Here is a 9,533-nt window from a genome sequence, read left to right as displayed (position 1 = left end):
TGCTGTGGTTCTGAGTCAAACCAACCTGTTCCCCTCCTGGCCTGTGGGGGCGCTGCACCAAGAACCACTGAAGGAAATGACACAAAAACCTGTGAAGACACTGAGAGCAACTTCCTTCCTCACCAGATGGAAACAAGATGGAGGCATCAGATTTTAGAGCTGGAGGATTTCTCTTTAGTCTTTGGCTAAAGACCAGGAGCCATTTCTGCTGCTAGCGCTAAGCTAGCATGTTAGCTTTGGCTGTATTTACCCAGAATTCCCTGCGCTGTAGTCCACTTCCTGCTTTTGGAGCGGTCTGCGGCCCGCTTGGCGTTCAGATATGAAACTGAATCAGAGTTCACTTCAACCAAACCCAGACAGAGGTTTGGAGGACCAGAGGTCAGAGGTCAGAGAGCGTTCACACCTCACCAACCCAACCGGACTTTGAGTAGACAAACGGACTGGAGTTGGATCAAAGCGAATGATGCAGCCTTAGGGAACCAGATTTGGGTCCAACTGGGAGAAAAGTTTCCACCTTCAGGAACCTGGAAATAGAGAATGTAGCACTGCGCCACCTGGTGGACGCCTCAGCACAACAGAACCAGCCTGGACCGTATTGGATTTGGTAGAACCAGCAAGGAAGAGCTTTTACGCCCTGATCTGGGAGTTGTAGGTAATTAAACGACCTCTGACCTCTGTGGATAAATGAGATTCAAACTCTTCATCAGAAACTTTCATTTGGATCAAATTTTTATTGTGGAGAATCTGATTATTTCGTGTTGAACGTCTTGGTCCGGCTCTCGCCATGCCCTTGAGCAAGGCATCGATGAATCGGGTTGCTAGCTGGAGTCTCTGCTTTGTTTGGCCCTTCTGAGCTCCTGTAGGAAGTTTAGCAGCGAATCTCCCGGGTCACGTGATTCTGAGGTGACCTTCATTGGTTTTTCATCGGCTCCGCCGCCGCCAGGTCGAGCTTCGGCTCGTCGGACTTGTGCTTCCTCATGTGCTTCCTGAAGATGCGGGCGCCGCTCAGGTTCTTGTTGCAGACGCTGCAGTAGTAGGGTTGCGCGTCTGAGTGCACGTCGATGTGGTAGGTGAGCTCCAGCGCGCGGCTGAAGCTCTTGCTGCACAGCGGGCATTGGTAGCGGACGCCCGAGTGCGTCAGCTGGTGGTTCTTCAGGACGCACAGCTGCTTGAAGGTCTTGGGGCAGACGGCGCAGCGGAAGGGCCTGGCGTCGGTGTGGACGCGCTGGTGGCGGCGCAGGGCGCTGGAGAAGGTGAAGCTCTTGCTGCAGACGCCGCAGGTGAAGGGCTTCTCACCGGTGTGGATGCGCTGATGCTCCGTCATGTGGACGTGCTGCACAAAGCTCTTCCTGCAGGTGGGGCACTGGAAGGGCCGCTCGCCGGAGTGGATGCGCAGGTGCTTCTGCAGCGCCGAGGCCTTGAAGCAGTCGCGGCCGCACACCGGGCAGCAGCTCTTGGATTTTCCCGTGGAGCGGCCGTCTGCCGGCGGGTCGGAGCGGATCTTTGGACCTGCTGGAAACACGAAGGGTCGGTCAGGAGCTGCCGGAGTTCGACACGCCGCCATCAGGAAGCTCTGCTGACGCATTTCGGAAAGATTTCAGTGACCTCTGACCTCTGGTAATGTTCTGATCCGGTCCCGATTCAATTCATTCCTAAACAAAAGCCTCTCAGTACTAAAATGATCCTACAGAAGGCTATCGGCAGCTTACACAAAGCTAATGCTAGAAAATGTAATGCTAACAGCAACCTATACTATCCTAAAGTTAGCCTATCCAAGGCTAACGGCAGCTTACACAAAGCTAATGCTAGAAAATGTAATGCTAACAGTAACCTATACTATCCTAAAGTTAGCCTATCCAAGGCTAACGGCAGCTTACACAAAGCTAATGCTAGCCTATCATGGCTAATAGCTGCAGATGAAGTAGCCAATCCAGTGGGTGACCAGGGTAGCCATGCTAGTCACTAGCTCCTCCAAAGCTAACGCTAACTGACTTTCTGCTCAGTTAGCAGTGCTGCTCCATTAGATCGGCAGCTTCAGAGTGGAGGTAGCCTCCTGCTACCAGGAAGTAGCCACAGCTGGGAGGAGAATCGTCTTAATTTTGGCCCTGATCTTGTGCCGTACGTATTTATCTGATGCAACTGGAACCTCAGAACTAATGAACAAACGGACCGGATCAGAACCGACCCAGCCCGCTTTACCAGTCTACTGGGAAATCTGGACCTCAGGCAGAACCATGTGAACCGGGTCGGAACAGTGGTCGTACCGCGGCGCTCCGGCTCCCAGCGCTCTTCCTCTCCATCAGAGTTGATCAAACCGCTGACATCCTCTTCCTCCTGCTGTTCGCTTTGGTTCCCACCCTGGTCGCCATGGTTACCGGCAGGCAGCCCGGCATCAGGGACGAGGGCGGGGTCAGAGGTGGAGGGGTCACCAGGTCGGCGCTGGAGGGAAACAGGAGGAGGAGTTTCAGGCTCAACCAGAACCTTAAACCAGTTGGAGACTGGTGAGTAAACTGGTTCCTCACCTCTTCCTCCTTCATCATCATCACGGTTTTCTTCTTCTGGCCGCCGGTCCGCATGTGGAGCCAGAACACCTGGAACAGAACCCAGGTCAGTCCAGAACCCGGGTTGGTGTGGGACCCGGGTAGGTCCAGATCAGTACGGAGAGAAATCTGGTCCAATACTAAAACTTATAACCCACATTGATGAAGTTTGTTTTCTGTCAGATTTTTTTTAGACACGGATTTGCTCCACACTGACCAATAGAAACGCAGCTGCTAACGTCGACAAATAGGAATGCACCTTCCTGCCACGCATCAGAGGAAGTCCCGCCCCCTAACAAAATATGCCAAATGTGATTTGAAAACAATACAATTTGTAAATCTGAAAAATTAAGGTTAAACTATTGCAAACATGTCATAAATTGCTCTCAAAATGTATTTTTGATAGAAATGCATTTTTTCAAATTGTAATTTTTGAAACATTTTCTTCTCTTTCAATAATTTTGAAACCAATTTCTCTCCGTAGATCAACAGAGAACTGTTGATGTTTTGGCTCATTGTTCTTCCGTCAAACCATCTGGAGGTCAAAGGTGAACAACTGAAAGGTGGATCAGATAGAAACTGTAAACCTGGACAGTTCTGATGGTTCTGGTCACCTTGTCGGCCGGGTCCGGCAGCCGGCCCTCCCTGATATGGACCCTCATGTGTTCCCGTAGCAGGCAGGGCTTCAGGAAGCTCTTGGAGCAGATGCTGCAGCTGTGGTTCCTCTTCTTCCTCGCCGCCGGACTCTTGCAGGTCGTCTGGGTCTCTGGACCCGGTGGTTCCGGTGGACCCGGCGGTTCCAGTTGCAGGTTTTCTGAGACCTCCTGGGCCTCCAGGTTCTTCTCTGGCTCTGTCCTGGCAGGGATCGGGTCTGCAGAACCAAAAACACAAAGCGGAAGAGTCATAAACCCAACAGAACCAGCAGACTTCTGGACCCAGACGCTCCCTGAAGCCAAAGTTCTGATTTTCTCACCAGTCAGTGAAGGCACCGACTCGTCGCTGCGGGTCTCCACCTGCAGGGCGGCGCTGGTTCCGTCCAGAAGCTCGTCTGGGTTCTGGAACCAACAGAAGGTAAAATGTTTCAACCAGATCCAGCAGTTCAGATCCAAACTCATAGGAACTGTTCTGGTCCATGTTTGTGACTTTTAAAGGGCCGGTATCATATAAAATTTAATTATTATTCCCTGCAGTGTTGCTTTGATTCTTCCATGTTTCAGAAATACTTTAATCTCCATGGCAACCATTCAGCTGTGAAAAATGCCTGGGTGGACCTAGCCCCGCCTCCTACGCGCAGCTCCTCCCCCACTCAGCTCCTTCAGACTAGCCAGGAGCAATTAGCAAACAGCAGCTGAGCTCGTTACAGGAGCCGTTGCTCAGGGCGATGCTGGTAAAAACATTAAAGGGTTAATAGGGAAGCCATGTTGGGACGACTTCCTGGAGGCGGAGCTTCAGGAAGAGAAGGAGCTTCTTAAAGAGACAGAGGCGCAGTTTCAAAGCGGTAAATCAGGAATAACTTTTTTTTTGTCATATTTAATACATTCAGCATTTTCATAACTACTGAAGGTAACAGAGTCCTGATTGTGCTATAAAATAGAAAACACATAACATTGCCCCTTTAAAGTTTAACGCTCAAACACTCCAGTTTCTCTCTCCTCACCAGTTCTGGCAGATCCGGACCTCCAGGCGGCGCTGTATGGGCCCGGCGGTCCGGCCGGCTGTGGATCTCCTGGTGCTTCCTCAGCGCTCTCAGCACGGTGAAGCGCGTCTTGCAGATGTCGCACTGGAACGGCCGCTCCCCCGTGTGGGAGCGCAGGTGGTCCTTCAGCCGGGACGAGCGAGTGAACGAGCGGCTGCAGATGTCGCAGGAGAACCGGGTCGCGGCGTGGTGCTGCCGCTCGTGATCCTTGGCCTCTTTGACGGAGGAGAAATGCTCCTGACACAGGAAGCAGCAGAGAGCAGCTTCTTCCTGCAGGATCAGAGAAGTTTTAGCTTAGCGCTTCAGCACGTTTGCTAACTTTAGCACACTTAGCTTCTACTCCATTTTTCTAGACACATTTGAAGGAGCTAATTTCCTTGGCTATAAGGGAAACTTTAACTTCAATCAAGTTTGACGTCTGTATTCAGGTTTTGGTTATTAGTGGTTAGGATTTCAGAGCAGTAGTTTATATTCATGCATGCTCTTATTTTGAAGTATGGTTACATATCAACTCTAGTTCCTCTTCCCACATTCCCACTGATGCAGCAAATGATGTCATTCTCTACCCAGAATGCATCGCAGTACGTTCACAGTAAACGGTCTAAAATCTCCCGATGCTTTCTGACTGAACGCTGCTGCGGCTAGTTAGCAACAGAGTTAACAAAACTCAACAGGTCGGCGCGCAATGACAGATTTGATACACCTGCAGTCACACTAAGCACCATGTTGATATAACGCATTAGCAAAATTAATATTTATGTTAGCCGTACAGCATTGATTTTCAATAGTTATATATCGGCATGGTGCATTAGCAGAATGGTTCACACTTTACCGTTAGCTTCCACTGATTCATTTAATTGACCTAATTGACCTCTGACCTTCTCCAGGGTTCCATCCGCGTGTTTCTGCAGGTGTTTCTTCAGGAGACTCGGCCGGTTGAAGCTCCTCCCACACAGTGAGCAGGGGTGGAGTTTGCGTCCCGTGTGGTTCCTCACATGATCCCGGAACGACGACGCGGAGGAGAAGGTTTTCCCACAGAGCGAGCAGGAATGCTGCTTCTGCTCCTGGTGGGTCTTCAGGTGGTCGGACAGGCCGCTGCGGGAGGCGAAGCGTTTGGGGCAGAGCGAGCAGGAGAACGGTTTCTCCCCGGTGTGGGTGCGCTCGTGCTGGACCAGGTAGCGGCGCTGGACGAAGCCACGCCCACACAGGGAGCAGCTGAAGGGTTTCTCTGGGGAGTGGATGAGGAGGTGGCGGCGCAGGCAGCCGCGCTGAGCGTAGCTGACGCCGCAGTCGGGGCAGGAGTACGGCTTCTCCCCGGTGTGGACCCGCTGGTGCACCAACACGTTCACCTTCTTGGTGAAGCGCTTCCCGCAGACGGAGCAGCTGTGCGGCTTGTAGCCGTAGTGCGTGGCAACGTGGTCGGCCAAACGGGCCGGGCCGGCGAACTCCCGGCCGCACAACGAGCAGCGGTGGCGCCGTTTGGGTTTGTGTTGGTCCGAGGCCGGTTCTGGAGTAGAGCAGAAACTCTGGGGGTCAGGAGGCATCAGCAGGCCTGAAAGAACCAGAACCCGATCAGAACTTTCACGCTCCAGATAAGAAATTCTGATCATGTCTAAACAGAACTGGACCAGGTTCTGATCCAGTTCTGATCAACACTGAAGGTTCTTGTGGACTTTCACATTTCTAGCATTCATCTTTTTAAAATGTTCTGATTGAACAAACTGAGAGCCGATTGTAAAACTAACATCTTAACTCCATTTTTTTGAAGAAAATTGTCGTTTTCAGTAATAATCTGCTTCACTGATGCTTTTTATTTTCAGTTGCTGCGTTTTACTTTAATGTTTAAAATGTCTTCCAGTTTAATGTTTCAGTTTAATTAAAGTTCATTTGTCTTGCACTTTCACTTTATGCCGTTATCAATATATTAGCTGGAAATGGCCGCCTTCTTCTCCTGCAGCTCTACTCTTCCTCTCCGCCTGGAACCTGAGCAGCTCCACCAATCAGGAGCCGCGTCAGAGCAGATCCCACCTGTTTCTCCTACCTCTCATCCACCTGCGGTTATTCCAGTTAAGCTCATTTCTCCTGACTTAGTGTCTACAAAACATAATAATAGTAGAAACTACTAAGAGTGTCACAGATGTGCTGCTGTTAGTGATTTTCCTGCATGTTTGGGCTGAATGCAGCTCTGACCTTCGTCTCCTCCTTCCTCCTCCTCTTCCACCTTCATTTCATTCATCATCTTCTCTCATCTAGGCCTCTGGAAAAACACACACATGTCTCTGAAGGGTAAAGAAACAAAAATCCACAGCTTGATCTCAAACATGTGATTTTAAATAACTCAAATGAAAAGGTGCTTTACAGCGATAACATCTAATAAAGAAACAATACTAACTGAGGTTTTTAATCAGATTAACGCGTATACATCTTTATTGAACCACATTAACCATTATTTAAATATCTGCCAACAAATAGAGCTTCAGCCAATCAGAGAACACAATAGAGATCATTTCAGCCAATCAGAGAGCATTAACAGCTATCACTATTACACCGCCAGCTAATTAGCGAATAAAAGCTGATTTATCTTAATTAAACCTCAGCGCAAAATCAGAAGCAAACCACAGCAGTAGAATGCAAAGTAATTATAGCCGAAAAATATCCACAACTGCCTCTTTTACCGTCAGAAATCCGGTCCACACCGGCCCGAGCAGCTAGCGTGGAGCTAATAGGAACAGTTCGGATGGCTCCGACCGTTAAAGGTCCAGTTTGTTCCGTTTAAAGACGTAAACCGTCAGTTAAAGAGTTTCAGAGATCGGTGGCTTCATGTTGGAGGTTTTCTATAAACGACAGCAGAGAAGAAAGAAACCAGAACCGAAACAACTGCAAGTAAAAAAGTAGATGTTGGAGCTCATGGGCTCAGTGCTGCCACCACTGGCAGGAGGGCGGTACTACAACAACAAAAGTAGCGGTATAATCAGTAAAACTAAGTTCCTTTTACCAGTGAATGGAAATTTCATTTTTTATTACGAATAACGAAATAAGAACAATTATTTACAAATATTTTGGACGGTATAGTTACATAGTTTACATTCAGGTATAGTTTGATGATTTACCTAAGAGAAGATATATGGCGAGGTTTTTGAGACAAATATTTAAATGAACTAAACACTTTAGTGACACATTTAGTCTGGCGTTGCCTACAGACTCTGGAACTGTTTCATACTGAAGAAAGTTAAAAGAAGTTAAAAAGCAGAAGTGGTTGTGTGTTTGTTGTTCTCTTCGTGTCAGATCTGCTCAGAATATGGATCAGTTTAAGAAATTCTTCACTAGCTTTTGATTGAGTTGTTTTATGCTACAACTTCAATATTATTCTTATTTTGTTTGCATTTTGCACTTTGGAGCAGATCTGTTGTTATAAAGTTCAGAATGAATAAAAGTGACATTGACTATTGTTGCTGTGGTATTTCTGGAACACAAGTCAGTTCTCACCTCAGTCTAGTCAAAGTAAATCCTATTTGACTTTGATGCTGTTCATATTTATACTGTTTTCAGCCGGTTGGAGGGTCTGGCTGCTCTTCATGTTCACATAAATAATGATTTCAATAATTATGAACCAATTATTAAAATAATTGTCAGCTAGTTTAGTAATCAATTAATTAACTGGAGCGTAAAGTCTCAAACATCATTTTCTGAAAGAACACCCAGAACATTAAATCAAAACAGTAGAAATAAATGTAAATTTTACATGTATCACAATATGTTTCATTGTGATACATGAAACATATTTACATTTCATATAAATGTGTTTGTGTGTTTCTGTGTAGTCAAATGCATAAAGGTGAGAGCAAATTAAGTCTGAATCCTTCCAGCCGACTCACGTCTTTCATTATTAATAGCAGATTAATTCTTGTTCAGTTTCAGGCAAAATCAACTCAAGTTTGGAACCAAACAGTTTTTATTGATCATCTATAATCAAACAGCAGTGTGAGCCTCAGCTACTGCTTCTTCTTCACCACATGAGCGCAGTCATATTTTCCTCGAACCACAGTGAGTTTGACTCCGGGCAGGTCCTGGGTCCTGCCCCCCTGCACCAGAACCACGTTGTGCTCCTGCAGGTTGTGTCCCTCCCCGGGGATGAACACCACCGCCTCCTTCCCGTTGGACAGCCGCACGCGGGCGCACTTCCTGTTGGCCGAGTTGGGCTTCTTGGGCTTCCGGATCATCGTCTTCAGGACGACGGCTTTGAGCTGCGGCCGGCCGAACGTGGCGCCCAGAGTTTTAGGGGGAACCTTGGGCTTCCCCTGGCGGTGCATCTGGTTGAGAGTGGCCATGGTTCTGGAGAGGAGCGGCCCGGTCCAGGAGGAGGAGAGCCGGGTCGCTGCAGATACACAGAGCAGAACGAGAGCTGTTCATGTTTAACCCAGAAGAATTCTTCATCACAAACACCTCAGGGAAAATTGTTTCAGTTTCCTGGGATGTTTCTGTCCAGAGCAGAAAAACTTTTTCACCTTCAGCCTGCAGGAGGAAACTCACCGTGGATCAGCAGCTCCAGCGCCGGTCTGAGGCTCCAGAGGGACATTCCTGAAACTAAAACCATCATAAACTCAGAACCGGGATCAAATCAAAGACAAATCCAAACAACACAGGATTAAATCATCTGCGCGTATCCTAGTTATCCTTCATTCCTAATATCCTGACATTCCTCATCTCAAATTCTCGCTCCAGAAATATTTATCCAGAATAGAGTAAATCTGACGGATATAATTATTTCAGATTTGACCAAAGCTCATTTCAATTCCGGTACAGAACCAGAACCATAAGCGGTGGAGTCAGATTATTCCTGCTTGGACTCATTGGCTCATGTCATGTCTATATATCTCAAAATTAATTTCAGTTCACACATGCCGAATTATGAAGAAACACCGACAGAATTTAAATCAAGTTATTTTCTACAGTTGCCTCTGGAGCATTTTATCAGGTAAAGACGCATTTCTCTTCCTGGAGTCTGGTTAAGCTAACCTGTTAGCTTTCCGGTGCGGAACTCCGATGTTTTCTTCGTCTAAAGCTACAAACCTGCTCAGATGATCCGGAACAACCCGTCCGAACCGAACACTACTTAGAATCCAGAACCTGATAAAAACATTTCATTTAACACTTAAATGACGGACATCACGCTGCAGCGCGAATGACAGGATGTCCTTCATAGGGTAAAGAAGCGCTTCCGGTGCGTTTAACGACAAAATAAAAGACGCAATTTCAAAATAAAGGGCTAATTTTCTTAAAAGGCTCGTGAGATCAAT

The 9,533-nt window shown here is 47.6% G+C and overlaps 2 protein-coding genes across 5 annotated transcripts; both read right to left on the bottom strand.

Annotated features, from left to right (window-relative positions):
* Positions 1-708: 708 nt before the first annotated feature.
* LOC102222918 (zinc finger protein 497-like) lies at positions 709-7,156 on the bottom strand. 3 transcript variants are annotated; one of them, XM_023329660.1, is made up of 9 exons: positions 6,912-7,156; positions 6,427-6,515; positions 5,115-5,788; positions 4,198-4,506; positions 3,514-3,595; positions 3,155-3,411; positions 2,523-2,591; positions 2,265-2,439; positions 709-1,512 (listed from the first exon to the last, which is right to left on the bottom strand). In XM_023329660.1, exons 2-9 carry the CDS (start codon positions 6,473-6,475, stop codon positions 911-913), a joined length of 2,217 nt encoding a protein of 738 aa, XP_023185428.1. In that variant the 5' UTR covers positions 6,476-6,515; positions 6,912-7,156; the 3' UTR covers positions 709-910. The 3 variants fall into 3 exon arrangements, with proteins under 3 accessions (XP_023185428.1, XP_023185418.1, XP_014330048.1); XM_023329650.1 differs by having other exon boundaries at positions 6,427-6,493; XM_014474562.2 differs by having other exon boundaries at positions 709-1,509; positions 6,427-6,493.
* A 1,009-nt stretch (positions 7,157-8,165) lies between these two features.
* Positions 8,166-9,473, bottom strand: mrps12 (mitochondrial ribosomal protein S12). 2 transcript variants are annotated; one of them, XM_005814109.3, is made up of 3 exons: positions 9,253-9,473; positions 8,767-8,820; positions 8,166-8,611 (listed from the first exon to the last, which is right to left on the bottom strand). In XM_005814109.3, exons 2-3 carry the CDS (start codon positions 8,810-8,812, stop codon positions 8,229-8,231), a joined length of 429 nt encoding a protein of 142 aa, XP_005814166.1. In that variant the 5' UTR covers positions 8,813-8,820; positions 9,253-9,473; the 3' UTR covers positions 8,166-8,228. The 2 variants fall into 2 exon arrangements, with proteins under 2 accessions (XP_005814166.1, XP_005814165.1); XM_005814108.3 differs by having other exon boundaries at positions 9,307-9,472.
* Positions 9,474-9,533: the final 60 nt, after the last annotated feature.

This window comes from Xiphophorus maculatus, chromosome 3 (genome assembly GCF_002775205.1).
Source record: "Xiphophorus maculatus strain JP 163 A chromosome 3, X_maculatus-5.0-male, whole genome shotgun sequence".
NCBI lineage: Eukaryota > Metazoa > Chordata > Actinopteri > Cyprinodontiformes > Poeciliidae > Xiphophorus > Xiphophorus maculatus.
This window is presented reverse-complemented; position numbering and strand designations above follow the sequence as displayed.

Coding starts and splice junctions, on each gene's coding strand:
- LOC102222918 (XM_023329660.1), bottom strand. CDS start 6,475: ATGATGAATGAAATGAAGGTGGAAGAGGAGGAGGAAGGAGGAGACGAA. Junction 2,592..3,154: donor TGCCGGACCCGGCCGACAAG/GTGACCAGAACC, acceptor GTTCTGTTCCAG/GTGTTCTGGCTCCACATGCG. Junction 1,513..2,264: donor CTGGGAGCCGGAGCGCCGCG/GTACGACCACTG, acceptor TCGTGTTTCCAG/CAGGTCCAAAGATCCGCTCC.
- mrps12 (XM_005814109.3), bottom strand. CDS start 8,812: ATGTCCCTCTGGAGCCTCAGACCGGCGCTGGAGCTGCTGATCCACG. Junction 8,612..8,766: donor GCTGGAGCTGCTGATCCACG/GTGAGTTTCCTC, acceptor GTGTATCTGCAG/CGACCCGGCTCTCCTCCTCC.